This window comes from Schistocerca cancellata, chromosome 7, assembly GCF_023864275.1.
Source record: "Schistocerca cancellata isolate TAMUIC-IGC-003103 chromosome 7, iqSchCanc2.1, whole genome shotgun sequence".
Lineage (NCBI taxonomy): Eukaryota > Metazoa > Arthropoda > Insecta > Orthoptera > Acrididae > Schistocerca > Schistocerca cancellata.
In genome coordinates, this window is record NC_064632.1 from 509,846,614 (window position 1) to 509,872,586 (window position 25,973).

At 38.4% G+C, this 25,973-nt stretch overlaps 1 protein-coding gene across 1 annotated transcript in view; it reads right to left on the reverse strand.

Moving 5' to 3' along the window:
- Positions 1–25,973, reverse strand: part of LOC126092254 (uncharacterized) — a 353,514-nt gene that overhangs the window by 157,808 nt on the left and 169,733 nt on the right. The window contains exon 4 of the mRNA XM_049907766.1: positions 8,369–8,411. Within this exon, the coding sequence (XP_049763723.1) occupies positions 8,369–8,411 (43 nt within the window). The remainder of the gene's footprint in view (positions 1–8,368; positions 8,412–25,973) is intronic.

Sequence of the window (25,973 nt, forward strand, 5' to 3'; positions counted from 1 at the left end):
TCATGCATGTTGCAATTGCTTATGTTCTGTATTCTACTTTACTATCACCTGTTTATACTGTTTCGTGGCAAAATAAACACAACCTTGCAAAATTTTCATTTGTTGCTTTAATTTTGGACATGAGTGTATTTTTCAGTATTAATTCACAAGTACATAATAATAATAATAATAATAATAATTTTATTGTCATTCGGCCATTACAGCAATAGACAACGTCATATACATACTAAAATACAATTAATAGTTTGAAAGAAACAACAGGTTTCTTGTTAACATTATAGTATTATATTACAGTTGATAAATTCTCTTATGTCATAGAATGGGTGGAGGACTAGCCAGTCATGAATTGTTTGTTTAAATAATTGTTCAGGTAATTCTTGAACAGATTGAGGAAGATTATTAAATAATTTGTACCCCATGATTTCGTAGCTGTTGAGTGACTTTGACAATCTGTGGTAGGGAATATAGAGGCACCTATTCCTTCTTGTATTGTGGCTGTGTACATTTTCTCTGGTTTTTGTTTCTGGTAATTTCTTCTTCGTATAAATTAGAACATAGTATATGTACAAGTTTATAACAATCATGATTTTCTGTTCACAAAACAATGGTTTGCAGTGTGCCTTATATGCAGAACCAGTAATTATCCTAATAGCTTTTTTTTGCAGTATTAATATGTCATGTACACAGCTAGAGTTCCCCCACAAAATAATTCCATATGTTATTATACTTTGAAAGAAGGAAAAGTAGGATGTTCTAACATATTTTTCAGGAACACAATCCATAAGTCGCCTTAACAGGTAAATAACTCTTGACAATTTACCACTAATATATTGTACATGTTGACACCAAGATAATTTATCATCAATGTATACCCCAAAAATTTGACATAACTTGGATCATCTGACAGAAGCTTGTCTCTAAGACTACAGACCATCTGCTGTGTTTTGTTTTCATTCAGGAGGAATCTATTTGCCTTGAACCAATAGGATGCTTGGTCAATTGTCTTTTCTGCACAAGTTTTAAGGCTATTGAAATCCTCACTAGCATGAAGAAATGTTGTATCATCTGCATACAACACAGTGGTGGACTTGACAAACGACGGCAGATCATTTATCATTATCAGGAACAAAAAGAGGCCCAGCACAGATCCCTGCGGAACACCTACCTTGACTTGCTCTATACTCGACATTTCTCTCCCTACACAAACAACTTGCTTACGATTCTGAAGATATGATTTTATTAATTTAAGGCTGTTATGTCTAATGCCATAGAATTCCAGTTTTTCTAGGAGTGGCTTATGCTTTACACAGTCAAAAGCTTTGCTTAGATCACAAAATGTGAGTCGAGCATAGCCCTTATCCTCAAACACTTGATGTAAGTATTTGACTACAAAGTCTATAGCATCCACAGTAGACAACTTTTTCCTAAAACCATACTGAGATTCATTAATTATTCCTAATTTTTCAAAATAGACAGATAGCTGTTGGTAAATTACACATTCCAGTATTTTAGAAAAAGCTGGGACTATGGAGATTGGTCTGTAACTGGAAGGTGAGTCCATATCTCCCTTTTTGTATATTGGAATTACCCTAGCCACTTTGAGTTCTTCGGGAAAATATCCTTCAGATATGCATTTATTTATACAGAATGTTAAGGGGTACACAATATAGTCTATTACTTTCTTTAGTAAATTACAGGATATGTCATATATATCTACACTGTCTGAAGATTTCATCCGTTTTACAATGCTTAGGACATGACTAGGTGAGACCTCAGAGAACATAAACGTACCTGTGTCTGTTGGTGTTCTGCAAACATTTTTAGAAAGTAGCTCTGATGAACTGATATCAGGTTTGATTATAGTATTTCCTACATTTTCAACAGATTTAATAAAGAAATCATTGAATTTTTGGGGACTTATATTAATTTTTTTGCTTCTCACATCTTTAGCAAAACCATTTATTAATTTCCATGCAGCTTTGCACTTATTTGTGGAATTATCAATGGTATTGAAATTATGTGCTTTTTTGGCTTCCACGATGGCTTTTTTATACTCATTCCTGCATTTTATATAGGCTAATCTGGCAAGTTCTGTTTTCTGATTGCTACATATATTGTGCAACACCATAACTTGGTTTTTCATATTTGATAATTGTTTAGTGAACCATGAATTTTGTCTGTTTGTAGCCCTGTTTGTAAATCCTTTGTCAGTTAATTTGCATTTCTTTATGGGGATGTTGTCATTAAATTGTGCCAGAAATGTTTTAAAAAATCTCTCAAATAATAGTTTCCCTGACAAATCAGCACTAAGAGTATAACTTGTGTCACCATGACATTGGTTGAACCAGTCTCTCTCAGCAAGGGACTTACAGAGCTTAACAATTTTGTCATCTGTGACAGGCCTGGTGATTATAACTTTTGGGACAGGCTTAGGAAAATTACTATTATCAATACAGAACCTACTTGTATAGTTTAAAGATACAGAGTCATGATCTGAAAATGGAAACGCTGTAACAGCACATGTTTCTTCTGTAGTTTTAAAGTTGACAAAAATATTATCAAGACATGCTTTATCTCTTGTGGGCCTGTTATTGATTGAGTGCAAATTGCACTGTCTTAGAAGGTTTTTCAACTCAGTCACAGTACGTTTATGTGTTGTTATATCAAAATCTGCATTCAGATCTCCACCAATTACTATGTCATAACGCAACCATCTGGTCCCTCTAAGTACATCTAACAGCATGTCCAATTTTTCTAGAAATACATTGATGATACCCTTAGGTGACCTGTAAAGGGATACTATTACTAACTTAAGCCTGTCCATAACTATACCAGTGGCTTCAAAGTTCTGTTCCTCACATAAATAATCTAGGTCCAACTTAACAATGGAGCAGCTGAATGACTGATTAATATATATTGCCACACCACCTCTTATATGCAGTTTTCTACAGTAACTATTTGCTACATTATAGTTATCAAGTTTGACAACTGGAAGTACACTCTCAGTAACCCAATGTTCACTCAGACAGAAAATATCAAATTTGTTATCTAGTCCAAAACTGTTTACAATAAATTCTTTATCTTTTAGTCCTTGAACATTCAGATAGCAAATTTTAAGATCATAATTGTTGTTTATTTTAGATTGAACGTTTTGGTGAGGTGTTATGAAATTTGTTACACTACTTATCTCGTGGGCTTCTTCATCTTGCTGCCTTCCACTAAAAAATCATTTAGACGGACAGGAGGTGCTGTTTTCCGTCTACCCGTAACACTTGATGGTGCTTCTCCTGCTGCAATTCTCATTTCTCCTTTTAGAGGCACTATAGTTACTGTTGCTGGTGAAACTTCTGCTGTTGATGCTACTGTTACTTCCTTTTCCGCTGCTGCTACTGATAATGCCACTAGTGACTGTGACGCTTTACATGTTTGCACAGTTGTAATTTTTTCATCGTAGGGTGTACCTGCAGATGTTTCTTCCTCATATGCTGTTAGTGCACTTTTCTTTTCTGTTGTCATTGGCAGAAAACCTGTTGCAGGTAGTGCTATTTTTACACAGGCATCCACTCCTGCTGTCTTTATCACCTGGAGAATTTCTTTGGCCAGCACTTTCTTGCCTAGGTTGTTTCTGTGCAGTCCATGTCTAGTAAAATGCTCTCTTACTGAACTCGTTGCTTCAATGAAAGTTGTGTGCACAAAACCGCTACAAATCTTCCTGAATTTCCGATTTGTCGCGATGATTTCTTTGTTTACACACGAGTCTTCCGTTAAGTCGTGTCTATAGGGAATGTTTACAACAAATACCTTCACCTGTGAAATTTTTCCTAGCGATTCTTTCAGTGTTCTTACAGCAAGGCTGCTTTCATTTTTATAGACATCGTTTCCCCCTCCGATTATGACACAGTTGACGTCACTTTTCACGGAACTTTCACAGTTTTTCAGCACTTCTCGTAGAGGAGCACCAGGTTTCGAAATTCCAATCACTTTATATTCGGACTGCATATCAGACATGATTGTAGCCAGTCCCTTGCCATGACTCGTCGATAATATGTATATTTCTTCCTTCTTCTTCTCTGTTTCCTTTTTTGTCTCATGTTCAGTTTTATTACATGTTGCTCTCACACGATTTTTTTGTTTAATAGTATTTGATGGTAACGTGTTTCTGCTGGCACTTTTTTGTTCAACAGATCACATACTTCCATGTGCTGATCACTACAAAATCTGTTAGTCTCAATGTCTTTGAACTTGTGTTCTGTCTTAATATATGCAATGACTCCTCTTTCTCCAATATTACTTCTGCATGAGTTAGCTGCTAAGATGTAATCTTTTATATGTAACATATCTAACCCTATGGTTATGCGGTAATCAGATAGACACAGGATACCTATCTTTTCACAGCTCTCTAAATTTTCTAAATAAACAAGAAGCTCTTCTGCCTTATTACACAGTGCTCTAATATTTTGATGAAATAAGCTAACCTTACTTTTCTGTTGATTCTTCAGTGTTTTGTAGGTCTCTTCTGTTGTATGCTACTGGCCATTAAAATTGCTACACCACGAAGATGATGTGCTACAGACGTGAAATTTAACTGACAGGAAGTAGATGCTGTGATATGCAAATGATTAGCTTTTCAGAGCATTCACACAAGGTTGGCACCGGTGGCAACACCTACAACGTGCTGCCATGAGGAAAGTTTCCTACCGATTTCTCATACACAAACAGCAGTTGACTGGTGTTGCCTGGTGAAATGTTGTTGTGATGCCTCATGTAAGGAGGAGAAAGGCGTACCATTGCATTTTCAACTTTGATAAAGGTCAGATTGTAGCCTATTGCGATTGCGGTTTATCGTATCGCGACACTGCTGCTCGCGTTGGTCGAGATTCAGTGACTGTTAGCAGAATATGGAATCGGTGGGTTCAGGAGGATAACACAGAACGCCGTGCTGGATCCCAATGGCCCGTATCACTAGCAGTCGAGATGACAGGTATCTTATCCGCATGGCAGTAATGGATCGTGCAGCCACATCTCGATCCCTGAGTCAACAGATGGGGATGTTTGCAAGACAACAACCATCTGCACGAACAGTTCAACGATGTTTGCAGCAGCATGGAGTATCAGCTTGGAGACCATGGCTGTGGTTATCCTTGACGATGTATCACAGAGAGGAGCCTGCGATGGTGTACTCAACGACGAACCTGGGTGCATGAATGGCAAAATGTCATTTTTTCGGATGAATCCAGGTTCTGTTTACAGCATCATGATGGTCGTATCCATGTTTGGTGACTGCGGTGAACGCTCATTGGAAGCTTGTATTCCTCATTGCCATACTGGCGTATCAACCGGTGTGATGGTATGGGGTGCCATTGGTTACATGTCTCGGTCACCTCTTGTTCGCATTGACGGCACTTTGAACAGTGGACCTTACATTTCAGATGTGTTACGAGTCGTGGCTCTACCCTCGATTTGATCCCTGCGAAACCCTACATTTCAGCAGGATAATGCATGACCTCATGTTACAGGTCCTGTATTGGCCTTTCTGGATACAGGAAAGGTTCGACTGCTGCCCTGGCCAGCACATTCTCCAGATCTCTCACCAATTGAAAACGTGTGGTCAATGGTGGCTGAGCAACTGGCTCGTCACAATACGCCAGTCACTACTCTTGAGGAACTGTGGTATCGTGTTGAAGCTGCATGGGCAGCTGTACCTGTACATGCCATCCAAGCTCTGTTTGACTCAATGCTCAGGCATATCAAGGCCATTATTACGGCCAGAGGTGGTTGTTCTGGGTACTGATTTCTCAGGATCTACGCAGCCAAATTGCGTGAAAATGTAATCACATGTCAGTTCTAGTATAATATATATGCCCAATGAATACCCATTTATCATCTGCCCTTCTTTTTAGTGTAGCAATTTTAATGGCCAGTAGTGTATTTACCTCTTTCACAACAGGGAGCCTGACCCCTTATTCTAACCATAAAAAAGTACCTCTCTGACACCAGAACCACATGTTTTATGTGATGGTGTCTTCCCACAAATTTTCTGCAAGAAACTCAGCCAACCTATCTTTCCCTGTCCTAATCAGGTGTAAGCAATATCTAGTATACCTCCATCTCCCAACCATAGCAAGAGCCACTGCACTCATAAGAGATTAGATTAGATTCAATTTTCATTTCATAGACCCAAAAATGAGATGATTTTTGAGGGTGTGGAATGTGTCAGAAAGTATGTCATAAAACCATATTACATATGAATATAATACTCAACATTGTCAAAACATGTGAATACATTAGAGTAAACTGGAACTGCTAATATTTACAGAATTAATACACTGTCAGAATAAAAGATGGTTATGCACTTTTAATAAATTTATCATATACAAAATACCTAATTGAGACTGTTCTGAATTGTTCAGTAATAAAGGAGACAACTCTCCAAAGGCAGAAGTGCTGTGTCGTTGATAGGTACAGAAACAAAAGGTGCAGACCCTTGCTAGCTTTCGGAATGAACTTCCTTTTTCAAGCCTGTAAGAAAAATTGTAATTGTGACTGTTGTGACTAAGTGCTGTCAAAACTGAAACCTAACAGACATTTATTACCTAAGCTAGTCTAACAAACCCTGTTGAGGTATTCATCTATAGAGTGGAAGAAGTTGCCCAACAAAAAGTCTTTCAGACTCTGTTTAAACTGTGCTTTCATAAGATTTCATTTCAGTCAGCAGCAGCTTGCTCAACTTAGTGTTCAAAGGCTTACAGCTGTGTCAACACAGGGCTGGTCATAGAATATTTGTCTAAGTATAGTTATTTTAAATATTCATTTTTTTACTATATAAGTATGTTTTTTGCCTCTGGCTAAAGTTGAGAAGATCATTTACACCTTTAATTTCCTGTGGCAACCTGTTGTACAATTTTAGGCCGGTTTTTTTATTTTTTATTTATTTACAACATGCTCCATTACATTATTTGTAATACTAAATGTATGTATTTTGTATGTGTGTGTGTGTGTGTGTGTGTGTGTGTGTGTGTGACAATATTTCAGGCCACTTTGTTTTTGTTTTCTGCCTACAGAAGTGCTTTATGGTTTGTAAGTTTTTTGCAGCTAGCTGTACCTTTCCGTAAATTCTCCTGTAATTTTTGTGAATCTGCAAAAAGATCGGGTCAGTCTGACTATTTTTGATGGAAGCAAAATACCCAAGAGTTTTAGAGGATTTTTTAATACCTCTGGTTATCCATATATTCCTTTCTGAAGTTGCAATGGAATGCAATGTTCTGGAGAATGCTTCTCCAAATCTTAATTTAAATTATTACATTATTAAAAGTTTTGTTCATATATGTTTCAGCATGAACTTCCTCCCACCCTTCATATTATAACTGGGATGAAAATTCATGCATGTCTGCTTTTGAGAAGACACTTTTGTATGCATTTAATTCAGGAGGCTTTTCTACATAAATATTTACTTTTAATAACTGACATGGATGATTTGATAGGCCTATATTTTGAACATGTATACAGAATTTTTTCCTGCCCTTATCTGTTGGTATTGTCTATTAATGTAGAAGAATTTTGGTTGCTCTAATGGGACAATATACAAGTGAAGACATGCAGTAACTCTACAGAATATTGAAGTAGGCATTGCTGACATCATCTGACTTCATTGTATTGATATTTAGGTCCTCACAGGTGATTACATTTGCTTTTCAACAAGATAGCTAAAGTCTGGTTCAGTTTTGAGGGAAAAGAATGTCCATATCACTGCCAGAGGATTGGTACCCATAGAACACAATTAATTTTTTTGATGTTCTGTGTTCTCTCATTTCAACAGCTGACAGTTCAAAATGTTTATCAGTGCTTAATACAATAATGTCATTTCTGACTTTAAATGAAATGTGTATTGCAGTTTTAGCATTGCAATTAATTTTGAAGGGACAGTAATGAATCACTTGAAACTGGCTACAAGATGAAATTGTAGTGGTGCATCCAGAAGGAAATACAATTGCAGTCAAATACCAAAAACATCATGATTTAAGCAATTAAGCAGTTTGAGAAACAGATTAAAACTGATAGCTATTGTAAAAAATGGTTTTTATTAGCTATATCCAATGCCTAAAACCAATATTTGAGATGTTAAGATCAGAAAGAAAGCCACAGTTCTTGAAAATATGAAAACATATTTATGTTGTCAAAACATGTAGGACAAGGAATTAAAACACAAACTTGATAATTTGTGTTCTACTTTTAATTTATAAAATGTAATGGTAACTGTACTATTACAAAAGAAGATATACCTACTGGAAATAATTTTGAACAATGCACTCTGCAAAATCATTTCTCAACAAGTTATAAATACTACAAAAGTAACTGGAACAGGACTTACCATCACACTGTGACATAATGTTGCACTCTTCAAAAACATGATCCTGAAACATAACAGAAATGTTGTTGATCTTCCTGTCCTGATGTTCCTACAAAGGAAGTGCACTTGCATTGAATTTAACTTCACACCATCTTATATAAAAACTGTTATTTTATTTCAAAACACTGAGTTATTAGCAGAGATATTAAACAATGATGCCATGGCCTGGGCTTAGATTACTTAGTTTATTGCAGAATTATTGAAGGCACAGGTAATGCTTAAGTGACATTGGCAGCAGCTCTCTGAATGCAGTTGGAGAAGTTTCACTATCAAGTATACCATGAGAAATTACTGAGAACTTGGATAACATGGATCAATAGTGGGTTTATTCAGTCAACTTATTTCCTGAGTCCACACTCACTGAATGGATGCTCAAACATTATTGCCTGTTTATGGTTCCCACACAATCTGGTTGGCTATTTCTTACTGCTGTATGGTGGCTAAAGGTCCTAATCTTCAGGGGATCTGACCTTTTCATGACTTCTGTAAGGCTGTTTCTGAGGTGGTTCATGGAGACACAACCAATGCTGAGATTGATAGATCACTAACAGAAGGCTGTCCTTGGCTTCAGGATATTTAACCACTCATTCATACATTGTGAACTGTAAATCCCATCATAAAAGAGAGCCTTCAAGGACATGGAATGAGTTAAATTATACATTAACAGACAGAAGCTAGCACTGCTAGCTACTTCTGTAAAGTGTACTACCAACAAATTGTGACTAGTGCTAATCTGCTAAAACTATAATTTTTGTAAGGGAGACACACTAGTCTTTGACAGAAAAGTGAGGAGATTTATACATTTTCTTTAAATTTTTCCAAATACTACTTAAAAAAAATACTTTATAACCTAAGGTTGCCTTAGAGTTTTACTGAGTATGTTAATTAACTTTAAACATAAAACAGTAATATTTTTAAAAATTTTTTTGTCTAAGACATGTCAGCACCACCAGTCTTTCATGCACAGTTTTTCTTGTGTACTAATTATGGATACTCATACATAACAGTCACTGACAGTTAGCTGATCATAAATTTAAAGGATTCAAAATCACTGTATGGCAATTAGGATATGGAAAAGCATAGAACACAGAGTATTAGACAAATAATAGTATTTTATTAATGTATTGTGAAATGTTTGAATGGCTTAGCAAAAATCATGAACTGAAAATGAAAACAAACATAAGAAATAATGTAAATCAGACGAAAGCTTAATGGAGCTGTGGTGAAATTTTTCATGACTGGACACCATTTCAAGTCTTTCCAAATACAACAACAGGCTTGGGAAACTGGTATTTTGGCCTTACTCCTGTGTACAAGGGAAAAGGTGCTGATCAGTTGTCTACGCCAATGCAATGACACTACACTAACCTTCAGGCTCATCCACTAGTCGTAAAATAAGTTGTCAGGGAGCAACACTATACCATTCTCAAACCAGAACTCAGACATGTGTAAAGTCATATGAGAGACATGATTGTCAACAAAAATGTGATAGGCAGTGGTTTTTTTTTGTACAATTAACAAAGGTAGGAACACCTTTGTTATTCATAGAATGTGAGACCACACATCCAACCATGATAGATCGTCCAGTCCCTAAAGTCCTTGGTACACTGTTAGCCAGAAATTCTCTCATATGAAGAAACAATCCTAGAAAGAGCAAGATTACCAGCAGCATATGGTGTTACAAACAAAGACGTACTTTCTTTCTGATCTTTTCCAACACTGAATACAATTGTACTCCCCTTACATTTAATCACGCTTTCCAATTAGGCTATACAAAGGGAACTACAAAAGTTTTGCAATACAATGCAACAATATGTCGCAGGAGCTAATTGTTACTGTGTTCTGAGAATACTTTATACTTGCATCGGAGCCACTATGCCAAGTCTGTGGGCGTAGTTGATTATTAGCAGGGTTAGTGAGATTTGGGCAGTTTGTGGTACAACTTTGCACATGTTTTAAATATAGACCAGTGCTTTGAAGAAATGACTGTCACACTCAGTAATTTGTGTCCACATTGTACGACTATATTTAGGTGGTACAGAGAATTCCAAAGAGGAAATTTCACACTTGGGAAGGCTTCAATCATCAGTTACAGAGGTAAACATTGATGCTGTGAGGACAATGCTAGACAAAGATAGGCAAGTGACCTATAAGTACATAGAGGATACCTTAGGGCTACATGCACCAGCAGTTTGTTCAATTCTGCATCATTTGCAAGTAAATAAACTTTGTTGTCTCTCGGTGTCGCATAGACTGACAGAAGAGCAGATGACAAGACATATGACTTGGTGCCAGGAGATTTTAAAGAATTTTGCTAAGGGACAATCTCAGTATGTGAATAAAATCATGAAAGGTGACGAGGCTTGGCTGTACAGCTGTCAGAAAATCTCAATCAGTAAAGAAAGAAACCATAGCTGTTTTTTTCAAATCAAGTAGAACTGTGGAGTGTGTTGTATTGGACACAGAGAAGACAGTAACAGCTATGTAGTACTTAGCAGTGCCTGCCAAAGGTCACCCAATCTTTGAAGAACCTACGACTGAAGTCAAGAATGGACACTTTGTTCCTCCATCACGTCAATGTTCCAGCTCACTGCGCCAAAAAATGCACTGAATATTTGTGGGGTGCTGGACCAAAACTCCTTGAGCACCCTCCTCACAGGCCAGACTTTGTTCCTTGTGACTTTGCACTGTTCCCGCATGTGAAAATGAAGCTGAAAGGGGTGGACTTTTCAAGCGCCTAGAACCTCTCGGCCACACCGGCCGGCAACTGAAAGATCTTCTTGGATCATAGAAACAACACTCAACACTCAATAAACATTCAAATTATCATAAAAATTACAAAAATTAAATAGTCAAGCTCCATGGTCTGCTTACACAACATCATCTGTTAGCAATGCAGTGCAAGTATGTACATTACATGGGATTTTAAGTTTTACTTCATTGGTTTTATACAGCTGATGTCTACCAGATTTTATAATATAGCCTACAAGGTCAGCTATTTATCAGATTTTGTCCATTCTCAACATTTTAGTTCCATACTAAAGTATTATTTTTGGATGAAATTTCCTGTATACTTATAGTACTTTCCCTAGATGTTAGTCAAATTTTAGGCATTTTTATCCCTGTTCACAGTAATATCCCACTTTTTTCTAGGCCTGGCTCATTCAGCACTCACTCATGCTTTGTACATTTTGACAAGCATCTTTTGTGTGTACTCAATTTTATTATGACAACCCACCAGTGTAGTTTGACTCATAATGTGGATAACTTCCCAAAAGCTGGGACTCCATAATTGCTCATCTACACTATGGAAATATAACCATTGTGAGTACTTGTAATTGTTTTTTATGAATGTTGACACTATGGTTCTGTACTTCTACCACTTCAAAAATTACACAGAGTACTTTGTATTCTTGACAGATAACCCTGAAGACGCATCTATGCTGTATGATGTTGCTAGTAAAGCACCTTCATGCAGGTATTTGTCTTTTGGAAACACCTCATCATTCTTGACTTTGTAATTGATGTAATTTTTATGATAATTTGAATGGTTATTGAGTGTTGAGTGTTGTTGCCATTATTCACAACATGTCTGAGCTCTGGTTGCCTTCCCCAGAAAATTGTCTGTATCTTCTTGGATCATTTACTATTTTTAATTTTTCTCTTTCAAATGATGTTCTATTTTTGCCAACTAGTTGTGATTCCATTGCTCACTGGTATTTTCATGGGAAACTATTATACACTGTGTCATTCTCTCATTTAGAACTTTGTCTTTACATAAATCATATATACCATAATGGGTTTTGTCTTTTCATTTTACTTATTACTTGTTGTACACTGTCCAGCGATATTTCTTATTTATGGGATAGTGCACTTCTGCAATTGAGAAAACCCTTGGGAATGATATATTTTCTTCATCCTCAGACAGTATTATGTGGGACTTCTTTCACTTTGCATTTTAAAGTCACCCTTGGGACACCAAGCACTTTGGCTACAGTATCCACTAGGGTGCCTCCCTGGACATTTCTTCTATAGTTTTTTTTTTTTTTTTTCAGGATGTTAATTTCTCTTGGGCCTCATATTTGGAATAAGATGCTCCAGTTACTGCAAGCCAGTTTTCTCACTGCTTAGCATCATGTCAAAGACTGGAACCAAGATTCAGAAAAATAAAATTCCAATAGAGGAATTCATAATGTAATTAATTTCGATACTGATAGGTTTTGACCTCAGTGTAAAAATAAGACAATGGTACCAAACATTGACAAGGGGTGTTAAAGACAGGAACATCATCACAGAAAATAAAATAGCAGTCTTATACATCCCTCCCCAAAATTAAAAGGTATGATTGATCTTATTTTTAAGAAGCTGCTTCACTTCCAGCATATCCAGCAATACCAAGATAAACAACATTATAACACCATGATTGTAAGTAATACAACAACCAGTGTTGGTTGCCATGGTTCTCCTAGCAGCTTGTGCACCCTATACTTGCTTTAAATATAAATCTGCCCATGCCCCTTAGTTACCAGTACATTAGATACTTGTGGAGTAGCTTACTGGCATATAACAAGGAACAGGAGGTGAGACATAATGAAAATGCAGATTTGTATTAGCATATAAGGAGTAAACGGACACATGGTAGGATTAACCTGATGAGTTCAATGAAGTGAACATATAAAACAGTGCTATAGAATTAAGGAACAAAACAAGACCCTTATGGTTCAGTTCTCATGATCATTCAAATAATAAAACCTGTTGAGTGCATAGCTGTCAATGTAAAAATATGTTAATCAGATTGTTTAAGAAGTAGCCTAAGAAAAAATGAGGCCAATTTTCTAAAGGAGAGGGGTGTGTTGCATCACGGAAAGATATCCAGGGTGATTGTAAAATATTTGTGGTCTCTCCCTGGCTGGCAATGAACCACCTCAAGGCAGATTCATGCACAATGTCTGCATCAGCATGTCAAACAGGCAGGAGAGGCAATACTACAAATAGCATGGCACACAGTCTAGGCCACTGCTACACGCACTTGAGGGGGATGTCTGAATTGCCACTTCAACAGTGTGACATCACTGTGAGGGGAGCATAATGTCATTCTGCCAACCACACATAGTGGAATGACAACATGTAAATTATACACAACAATGACTTTCAGCACACTGACGCTGCAGACAGTAATGAGCTGAAAGCCTGAAATCAGAGGTTGGCACACTGTGGATAGTGAAGAACACTGGTGGATCCAGGAAACCAGGCCACATTTGATCACCTCAACAAGGGATAACATCATAACCTATACAGACTTGGTCTGCCGAACCCTTCCTCTATTCAATTACAGTGAGCCAGTTCTGAGGCAGGACCTGTGAAGTGCTGACTACCATTTACCAGATGACTACTAGATTCAAGACAGCAATCAGCCCAGCCTGCTGGATTCAGCCATTGTCAGCTGCTGTCATCTTCTCTGTTGATGTGAAGACTTGGATCCTTCTACCACCTGATCACTGGGGTGAACAGATAATGTTCATTGCACTGTCACTGTTCCAGAGAGTGTGCTAGCTGCTGCTGCCTCCCAGCTTGTGTCTGTGAGTGGGCATCAGCGTCCTCAGCCTTCCTCTCATGGAGAGGACATGACATAACTCTGCACAACCACCGCTGTCCTGTACACAGCTGTTGGGAGCTCACTGGGGCAATATCTTTGATGTCTACAACTGTAAACTGTATATTGCACTGTTGAACTTCATTGCTGAATGGGCTATGCCTGATGACTGCTGGGCCACATTCCATGCAAGGAACCACTTCTTCTGTACTCGCAGCACTGGCCTCGCTGCCACCCTTGAGAATGCTCAGATGGATGCATCAGTGTGTTTCAATTCTATATGCTGCTTCTGGTGCTATTAATGCTGACACGGGGAAGACGATTCAATTGTAGATCTAAACTATAAGTGTGTAAATCACTAACGCTGTCCCATTAGCATCCCTATATGTCCGACAGGCCCCTTTCCACTGCACTCCGTGCTTCGTCATCTTCAATCTGTAGGGGTCAGATCACACTGGCTCCTACAAAATTATACTCAATCTCACGGACTCATCAGAACAAACCTACCATATTGGGTTGAGCATTTCATTCTTTACTGTAGCTGACTTCTACAGTCATTTATATAGTTGCATCAGGACTGGAAGAATGGGACCTCCGCCCAGTTCACTGCCAAGCCAGCCAACGACAGTTATCTGGAGTAGTAATGTACCATTATTCATCACTGTACACAATGCAACGACATTCACCTGTAGCCCATGCTTTCTGATCACAGCACCAATCCAAACAAAACATAGCCATTTGTGTTGTGGTGTTAAAGGCACCCGAAACATGAAACGGTAATTTCCTAATTCAACTCCTGCTAGTCACCAGTCAATGGTGTGGGGTGACACAAAATGTTGCAGAAAGTTCATTACTTGTTCTCGGATGGCAGTCGCAGATGTGAAGGGGTTACAATGTGCTTGGTGCACAATATGGTGATCCTCCCTCATGGTGGTCAAACTTAGCCGACCGGAACATAAGTATGCCTGCCCTCACGTTCCCTGTAGTCCAACTCTGTGCCACAATCACATACAGAAGCGTGACAAATACAGCTGCTGTGCCGTTGGTCTAGTGTGCGAAATGGAGACGGACAATGAGGACACTTTCAAACTCTGCCACATGCTTATAAAACTGTCTCACACGGGTGTCCTCCACACTCAACATCTGACTGTTCACGCCACTTGTATGCCCCTTATATACCCTACCATGCCTGGTAACAGTATTAAACACTAACAACTTCAATGAATTCTGGCAGCTGTTCTACCTGTCACATACGTAGAATTGAAACTCCGGTCAATTAATACTCACCGATGTTGTGCATGTGTACAGTTACATTGACTTCCGACTGTGTCTTCTTTGTGCTTAACTTTCTTTGTGAGGCAGTGTGATTCAGTGCGACAAGTTAATTCGAAAGCTGCTTAAGTATGAATATCTGTATTAAAATACAAACTGGTAATGAAGTGTATGTGCTTAGTGAGGCAAATTTTTTTCTTACTTAAATGACTTTTTCTTCATTTTGTATTTGCAAAATGGTCTGCTTCTTGCAGCTACTGAATGAAGCAGCAGCAATCTTATAGGTGCACAAGCATTACCACAAATCAGCATTACCACATCACACAGAGTGTATCACATTTGGACTTAACAGCAGAAGACAGGTAATTCGAATTCAGAATTCAATTAGAAAAAATGTAGCTCAGCTAGCAGTGCAGAGATCCGTGTTAGGATTTACCAGAAGGGGCTAGGCAACAGAAAGGTAATCAGGAGCAGAAACCGAAGATGTAACTCTTTTGGAAACGAGGTTAGGATGGGCAGGATAAAGAGCCTACTGGACGGATGGTTGACAGACCGTCTTGCTGGAATGCAAGAGATATCTTGCTGGATTGCAAGAGATAGGAAAGGAAAAAGGAAGAAAACGACGATTCAATGCTAGGTCATTATGTGTCATCACTAGAGACAGGATTATATGCATTTGCATATTTGGCTACTGTTCCCCGGTTATCGCACATTTTAACTAAAAACTAGTGACGACGCATATTTTCGCTCTATGTTTACAATGTTTTAAAAGTTTAGACGGGCGGTCTCTAGCTCGATCTAGTTTTGATGTCTCACAGATTGACTGCGATGGTAGTGTGTAACGTGTTGTGCGCCATGCTGCCCGAAAAAAGAAACGTCGGTTCGTGGATAGCTGACCATCCTGGAACATTTAGATATGACGGAATTGTTTTCTGTTGTCGAGTTTGCAAGAAAAACGTTTCGTGCAAAAAAAGTTCAAATAAACCAGCATATCAAGACATGTCTTCATATCGCAGGAATGCAGAAGTAAGGACCCCAGCAACAACTTCTGGCAACAGCAAGTTGCAGTAGCAGGGATTTGTCTAAAGGTAACCAAAAAAGTTGGTTTAACATTGATCTATGTGATGATGATGATGATTAGTGTTTTAGGGCGCACAACAACGAGGTTATCAGCGCCCGTTCCCAAAATAAATGTTGACGAGTGCAGCCAAGATCTGTTAAACAAGGATCAATTCAGAGCCAATCTTTGCGAGAATTGTAAATGCTCAAATTTCAAGATTGGATACAGCACATCAAAACAGGTAGATAAAACTAAAAATAAAATACCAGTACAAAACAGGTAAAAATAATTAACTGTGGCTGGGTGACCACTTACAAATAATGGGTGACCAAACCACTATACATCACATTAAGATCTCAATCCCAATATTTTGGGAAGAAGTCCAGACATCACACAAAAACGTAAACTCTAGCCCCACTCGCCTCATTATTAGTTAAAATAGAGGGCAGGTCTGGTGGGAAACTTAAATCTTCCCCCAAACCCGTATATAAAACACACTCAGTTAAAATATGTCGTAGCGACATGTGTCCCACATGTCTGACACGTTGGTGGCTCCTACTACGTAACAGAAAACCATGTGTCAATGGACAATGTCCTATTTTAAGCCGCGTAAGGGCTACTTCCTCAGCTCGTCGTTGTCGTAAGGAGGTGAGCCACGGTCGGACAGAATCCATCACCGCTCGCAACTTATTGTCCCTCACTTCCAGCCACTGAGCCCCCCACCAACGCATCACCTTCCGAGTCACGAATGATGTTATTGCCTGCAGGGGGACGGAATAGCGAGCAGGAGGTGGGATGGAGCAAGCCTCCTTGGCAGCCGCATCTGCAAGTTCATTTCCAGGAATTCCTATGTGCCCTGGAACCCAGCAGAAAATTACATCCTCACTCTGCTTTTGCAAGAGCAGGAGTGCGTCCTGCACTTCTTGCACCATCCGATCTGCTGGGTACATCTGTTCAACAGCTTATAGAGCACTTTGGGAATCGGAGTAGATGATGAATTTCTTGCCATGATGTCGTCGCATACGCTCTAATGATTTCAGAATGGCAAACAGTTCTGCATAGTAAACTGAGAACTGCTCTGGGAGCCCTATCCTACGGACAGTATCGGGAAACACAGCAGACCGGCCCATAAAATCCCCCTGTTTAGACCCATCCGTGTAAACAGTAATAAAATCTGAATGGCGGTCTAAAATCTCAGTAAATTTAATTTTAAAAAGGTGGTCCGGGGTACAATACTTCTTGTAAGCAGCCAGATCAAGAAGTAATTTCGTCCTTTGTAGTAGCCAGGGAGATCCCCTACTCCATCCCTGGTTGAGGACCTTACTGCCCTCCAGGTGTACTGACTCGAGACTCTCCTTTGCACGGATGCCAAACGAAGCATTCACTGCAAGCAATATTCCTCTTCACAAACTTACAAAGCCTATCCTCACAGGCTTTCTGCGCAAATATTGCTTAAATCAAAACACACCAGATGAATCAACATTGCGTAAAAATTACATACCGACAATTTACGTAAATGTTCTAGTACAAATACGTAATGAACTCAAGGTAGCAATATCTGGATTTCAGCTGACGAAACTACGGACACTTATGGCCATTACATTGCAAATTTCATTGTTGGTGCTTTGAAAGAAGAGCCGTCTTCTTCCTATTCAGCGGCCTGCAAAGAACTTGAAAAAGTCAACCATTCTACGATGGCCACATTTGTGAATGAGGGTAATAGAAGAGTATTTTCAGAATCTTCTGCAGAGGGAAGGGTGTTTGTGTTTGTTTCAGATGCTGCTCCCTATATGATCAATGCCGTAAAAGCCCTCAGAGTATTTTATCCCAATTTGATTCATGTGACGTTCTTTGCTGCCAACGGCCTTGCCAAAGTGGTAACACCGGTTCCCGTCAGATCACCGAAGTTAACCGCTGTCGGGCTGGCATGCTGTTGGCAAGCGGGGTGCACCCAGCCCTTGTGAGACAAACTCAGGAGCTACTTGATTGAGAAGTAGCGGCTCCGGTCTCGGAAACTGACGTACGGCCGGAAGAGCGGTGTGTTGACCACATGCCCCTTCATATCCACATCCAGTGACGCCTATAGGCTGAGGATGACACGGCGGCCGGTCGGTACCTTTGGGCCTTCAAGGCCTGTTTGGGAGGAGTTTAGTTTAGTTTAGACGTGCTTTGCTCACGGAGTACATCGCCTGGCTGAAGAATTACATTCCACGTTTGTGAATGTAAATAAACGGATTTCATTCACAAAGAAAGTGTTTCTAAAGGCTCCTTCTCGCATCAAGACCTGCAAAGAAAAACTACCAAATGTGCCTTTACCTCCCGAACCAGTGGTAACTCGTTGGTAGTGGCGGATTTACATATAGGCCCACTAGGTACGGCCTAGGGGCGGCACCTCAAGGGGAGCGGCATTTTTTGCTCTGTACTCATTTTAACCTTTTCCTTTTTAAAATAACTGCACTTACAAACGACAAAAATTTTTAATACTGGTAAACAACTTGCTAAACCTTAAGAACGAAATTCGACATTGCTAAGCCTTAAGAACGAAATTCGACAGTAAAAGCTTGGAAATATACATACAGTAGTTGGAGACTGGATGGAAATTTAACATTGGGTTTCTGTCTGTCTTCATGATTATTCAAAATATTTTGAAGTAAGCTGTCAGGACGGCAATCTACAATACAATGTCTGAAACGTTATTATTCCGAGAATGTTGTCGGCTTCTACTTATCCCTACCATATTTTCCCCGTGAAAATACCGGGACCCCTGAAAAGCTGTGATAAACTACTCAGCAGTTTCTTAAATACTGTAACATGTGTTGGCCACAGCATGTAAAACCCGACTCTACTTAAATTTCTTGTAGAAATTACGAGGAAGTATCAAGTCATCTCTCCGTAACTGTAATTAATGTGAAAGCTCTGTGGTCTTCAATTCTGAGCTTTGATTTAATGATAACCGTTTAACAAAACATGTTGATACTGCGAATGTTTTACATTTTTAAACACATGTTTATACGAAAAGAACATAAGCAGAATATCTAATAATGTGTGAAATAAACTTCACAGGTTTAAAAAATTTATTTATTTATTTACTTAGTTAGAAACCAACTTACGTTTGTCTCATTTATTGTGCTGCAGTCTGCAAGATATCGAAGTTCCCACTCTGTATAATCGAATAGTATGTGACATTGCAAATTTTATATTAAACTTCTTAACTAAGCTTTTTTCCTTCGAGGAAAGGTTATTTTTATTTCATATTGGAACAAAAGGCGCATCTGTGTGAAGACATTACAGCAGTGTTCACACAAATGACATCACACCACATCAACTGCCAACAAGACTACTTAAACTTTGTAGTCTATCTTCTCTGCCCACAGAAACCGCTAAAATGTTATAAAAATAAGTAGGATGAGAGTCGATGCAGCACACGTCACTGCAAGAAATTGCAAAAATTATATGTTTTTTAAATTAGAAAGACAGTGTCAAGAATCTTCAGAACATATTTGCGTCCCAGCTAAAATTCCAGGATGCAGGAAACAGAATCCAAAAAAGGGACTGTCGTTTTTTCTTTAAGAGACGTATTCCAGCCGGTAGGTGAGCTTCTACTGTTCACTGACAACAGAGAAACAGGCGACAGTGAAATTCAATTATTCTGCATTGTCGTTCTTTCATACCACAGTTACGTCGAGTAATCCGAGTTGGTTAGTTCATCGCTCCGTATTGGGCTCATGTGCGGTGTAGTACGATTGGAACCGGATACAGTCTTTCTTTCTTTCTTTGTGCAATTTTTTTTCTTTTGTTTTGACTGTTGGTTGACAATTCTGTAAGTACCTGAATATGAATAACAGTGAAAAAAGCAAACGTGCAAAATTAAGTGGGGCGGCATTTCGGAAATTATCGAAGGAAAGATGAGAAGAGAAGCCACTGTTCTAAAAACTCTTGGCAGAGTAGATAAATTTTTCGCAACAAATGTTGCTGGTTCGGATTCGAGTTCAAGTAGTACAGATGATATTTCTGGCACTGCAGATGTTGTAAAATAAGTAAATACAGAAGAAACAAAAGTTAAAAATGAAGAAAAGCAAGTTGTTCCTGATTTTGAGTTTCACGGAAAAGTAAGTTTCGAGTCAGACATTACAGAAAGAAATAACCTCGTTAATGATGATCCTGTAGAATGGTGTCTCAATGAAGCAACAATCGATATTCTCTTACAACGTGGCATTAATCAAAATCGTAATGGTGATTTTTCTAATTCAAGAAGATCGATAGGCGATGAAACCAGATATTTGAACAAAAAATATTTTACTGTGAACTTTTAAATAGTGAATCACGTTAGCGTGATTTACTAGCATACTACTGGAGCATCGGTGCTGTTTCTTGAGCACCACGTAAATTGTTCAGAGGGAAGGCTGTGATTGCTACTAATGGTATTGCAGATTGGAAAAATATTTCTAATATTTTATCTCCTCATGAGAATTCACTTGAACACAATAGTTCTGAGTTATCTTTCTTGACAAGAAAAAAGTTACTTGGAACAATAAATAACCATTTCGAGTCATATGTTGAGCCAGAAAAAATGTACTGGCGCAGTGTGTTGAAAAGGGTGTTTGCGGTAGTGAAGAAGCTAACAAGTCGTGGACTTCCCCTATATGGACACGTTGAAAGATTTCATTCATTACATAATGGTCTATTTATGATGTCTCTTGAACTTATAGCCGAGTTTGATCTTTTTCTCGGAGAGCACATTGGACAACATGGAAATCCAGGGCAGGGTCATACAAGTTATCTTTCTTCAACAATCTGTGATGAAATAATAGAGCTTCTTTCTTGACGAATAAAAAGACTTATCATAAGTGAAACAAAACAGGCCAAATATTTCTCTATAATAGTAGATTTTGCTGTGGACATTTCACATTTTGATCAATTATCTTTCATATTAATGTATGTGAACGAGGATGCTGAACCTGTTCACGTTTCCTTCTGTTTTTAACAATGCCGGGACACAAGTCCGAAAACTTAAGTCAGACCGTGCTAAAAGTCCTGTCTACAAATTCCATCGATATTACTGACTGTAGAGGCCAGTCATATGACAACGCAAGCAATATGTCAGGAACTTACACTGTTTTGCAGGCACGCATTAAAACCGAAATCCGAAAGCGCATTATGAGCCTTGTGAATTTAATCGGCACTAGTGCTGCAAGCTGTTGTCGGGAAGCATGTTCATTTTTAAACGTAGTGCAAAACCTTTATAATATTTTCTCTGCTTGTACACAGCTTTGGGATAAACATCTTTCTTCCATGATGGTTCAAATGGCTCTGAGCACTATGGGACTTAACATCTGAGGTCATCAGTCCCCTAGACTTAGAACTACTTAAACCTAACTAACCTAAGGACATCACACACATCCATGCCCGAGGCAGGATTCGAACCTGCGACCGCAGCAGCCGCGTGGTTCCAGACTGAAGCGCCTAGAACCGCTCGGCCACCGTCTTTCATGAAACCAGGAAGCAAAACGGTAAAAAGTTTATCAAAAACACGTTGGTCAGCAAGAGAGGAAGCCTGTGTAAACCTATATGAAAACTGGGAGGGCATTATCAATGCCCTCACACATATTGCCAATAATACGTTTGATAAACCACTTGTGCGAAATGAGGTTTCAGCTTTATTGAATCAACTCAGCAGACTAGAAACAGTATTCATGATGACAGTTTGGAAGGACATACTCCAGAGATTTAATAGTGTAAATCTGAAATTGCAAAGTGTAAATATTGATACTAAAATAGTGCATGAATTATAGAATCACTTGCAGAATTTATTGCATCTATTCGTGGCATGTTCGACTATTATGAAAATAAATCCATCGAGATTGTGACTGATATAGACTATGAATGCACCTATAAAAGATCACGAAAACGCAAAATTCATGATGTCGAAGAAGCGGACCGAAAAAGTTTTTCTGACTGGAAGGGAGAAATTTGGAGTCGAAACATTTCTCCCAGTACTCGACAACTTGTACGCCGAATTAGTGAGGAGGAAGGAAAGCTACAGAACACTATTGGACTCCTTCACAGTTTTCAGTAACCTTAAAAACAGTTCATCTGACGATATCGCTGAACGTGCAGCAAAACTCCAAGTGTCATATGACACAGATTTAGAGCCTTCCTTCTCTAGTGAATGTGTACATTTTACGGAACTTTTGAAAACCTCTGAGATTAGTGATATACCAGTCGAAATGAGTAAATTTTTACGAAAATAGAGGTTACAGTCCGTGTTTTTGAATGTTGACATTGCTCTTAGAATATTTCTATGTATGGTACTTACAAATTGTTCAGCCGAACGCGGGTTTTACGGGTTTTAGGCTCTTGAAAGACAGAAATCGTACCTACTTTCTACGTTGCCTGAGGAGAGATTGAACGCCTTGTCCGTTCTTCACCTCGAAGACGACCTCCTAACTGATATCCGTCTGAACTATGAAGATACGATCAACGTGTTTGCTGCCGCCAAAGCTAGAGGCAAACTTTGCTGACTGGTGAGTTTGTTTCTTTATTCATAATTGTTTTAAAAATTTAAGATCACAATGTGATTTTTATTATAACCTAGAGCACATTCATTGGATTTACAAACTACGTATTACCTGTTTGTTTTACAATTGCCGATGGCAGAACGCGGAACTAAATCTCGTTTACGTGCAGACGTGACCGAAGGCGCCCGACGATACTAAACAAGACCCGAATGACCCAGGCCGCACGGCGGTGTACAGTCGAGTCATACTGATACTGTAGTATAACTTATGCGTATTCGTGGCGTCTGCTGAAATGTATAGTTATCACGGAAATATACGTTATCGGAAAGTACGCTCAGATGAAAAAGTGTTGATAAATAACATAGTTCAGTTCTGTCGATAAATATGTAAATGCTTTGCTAATACCATTAGAAAGAGCTATGGTGACAGCAGTAGCTGCACTACAAAACTGTTCAGCCCTTACATGGATTAAATTTATTATGTACACTTATTATGCTCCATTTAGCTACCAGACCCTAATGCTTTACATGTTCACTATTAGATTATAAAAGAAATTTGATTTTTCCACACTACTCTGTGAAATTACGTAGTAGCAAATCCAGTACTGTGTTTGTTCATCTGTATTTAGTTATTAGTTCGGGCGCCTAAATTTCTATTTCATTTTCATTTCTTACACTTTCCTATAGGTTCACGTATTAATACCGAATGTGTTTTTTTATCTGCTACACATTCAAGTTATTAGATTGTAAAATAATAGTTTAACTTTAATTTTGAACGCATCTGTGTAAAAGTACGTATTAATTTCTAATGTGTGGCATGTCCGCTTCAATGTCTAGTTCATAGCACAACTCTTTTATTTTCATTTTCAACAGTTTCGTGCAAAAGGACATATTAAAAGTGAATGTATAACAAAAATCCGTTGTTTCCTACACGCTCTGCTGAATTTTTATGCTATAAAAGAAAAGTTATTTTCCTTGTGTTCGTTTCTGTTGTCTTTCGACAGAAGTATGTGTTAACACAATGCAGTTTTAAATTTGTTTTATCCATTGCCGTACACTAAGTACAGTTCAAGAACCATATTGCATTTTGATTGAGCTCGACTAGAAGGCAGACGCGTCGTTTAGAACAACGAATAGTAGACTACGGAAACACCTCACAGCGCTCCCACCAAAAACGGCAATTGTGAAGTGATCGGGTGGTAGTTATTATTTAAAATATGTTTTTTTCTGGCGGGGGGGGGGGGGGCATATAATATGGTGTGCCTACGGGCGCAAAATTTTTATATCCGCCACTGCTCATTGGGGTACGTGGGTCAAAGCTGTGTTTTACAGTGAACATTTCGAGGCCATTAGAAGGGTAGTTAACGTCTTTGATAGTGCAGAGGCTTTGGCAGTTTGCCAGTGCAAGGAAGCTTTTAATGCTTCCGATATTAAAAAAGACTTTTCTGTGATTAGCACTCATTTCCCCATATACCTGCAAGTATTAAAAAGCTTGATACTCAAGGTTTGGCATTAAATGAATCTATTTAGTTAATGAATAAAATTATTCTAGTGAGCTCCTCATTACCGGAATTATTCCCAAGAAAACTTAAAGAAAAGTTTGAAAACGCTTTAAACAATAACTCAGGCATTGAACCCTTGTGCCAAATTGATAGTTTTATAAATGGGACAGGTGAACTTTTACCAGAAACAGTAAGTCCCAACATAGGACCCAAATTCAAATACTGCCCAGTTACCTCAATTGACAAAGAACAGTCCTTTCCTGCTTATAAAAGTGTTTCGAGTGATCGACGACACAATCTTACTACAGAACATTTGGAACAGTACTCAGTCATTTACGTTTACGATAGTAGAAAAATGTAAAATAAATTGTAAATGACGCTTTGGTCCAATAGTATTAATTAAAAGTTAATGCTGTTCAAAAACTTCATGATTATGTGTTGTTTTTTAAATAAAATATTACAGAGGTGCCCATCTGCGTGCGATATATCTCGAAATTGATCGTGCACATATCGATTGTTTCGGTGCGACTCACTCGCATCTGATGCGCTTGTTATGGACAACAATAGCAAAGAAGGAACTATTTTTGAAACATGGTATGCGTTCCGATATTGCAAATTTTTAGAAACTAATCCCAGAAAGGCCCCCTTCATAACCTCTACCAGAAAGTATTCAGAAAATGATATGAGCGTTCTATATGTACCGATTTTAACTGACAGGTTCGACTTCGAGGTATAATTAACACACTAACTACCATGTTTTATTATTAGGTGATCTTGTATATTACGACACTTTTCATGCATTTTTAAACATTTTTCATGCATATTTGTATGTATATTTTAAGGTTTTTATGATGCATATAATCCGGACTCTAGTCGTCACACAACATTCGAAAGCAACGTGCGTGGGTAAGTTTAGCGAACGTCTTCATCCATAAGTTAGTGTATAATCGTTGATTAAGGGAATATTTGATTGTTTGACTGAGTTCTGATTTCCCATGTGACAATAGTGGTCCCTAAACATTGCATTCTGTGTTATAGTTCATATGATTTTTGGTAATAAATCTGATGTGTGTGTCCTCTGATTTAAGTATTTGAAAACGCACTGGTTGTGCAAGACTAATGCCAATAACCTTGACCGATTGGAAGGTCATGAATAAATTTTTATTTTGTGAAAATGAATAGTATTACTTATGTAGTTTTACACATTTTTATGATGCACGAAGCTTAATATCAGCCTGTCACAAATATGAGAACTATATTTTCACCGTGTTTGTGTTTGCCTTGTGTGTGTGTGTGTTTTACATGCAGTTGCATGCAGTCATAACATTACAAACACTCTAAACCTCATACCATAAATTTGATATATACTGTACACCTGTTGGGCGTTACTTCATTTCGATCACATTGCTTGTGTATGCGATCATTGTTTTACTAGACTCCCCTAAAAACCGGAAGCGATGAACCGTTTCGTACTTGAGTGAGGATTTGTAAAGCGTCAGGTAATCTGCGGAATACTATCGTTCTATATAGTTATCCTTCTGTCTGTTACTCAGACATAAACAATATTTATAGCGAAATTGAAATTGTCTATGTTTAATTCAGGTTACACTCGAAAATCGTTG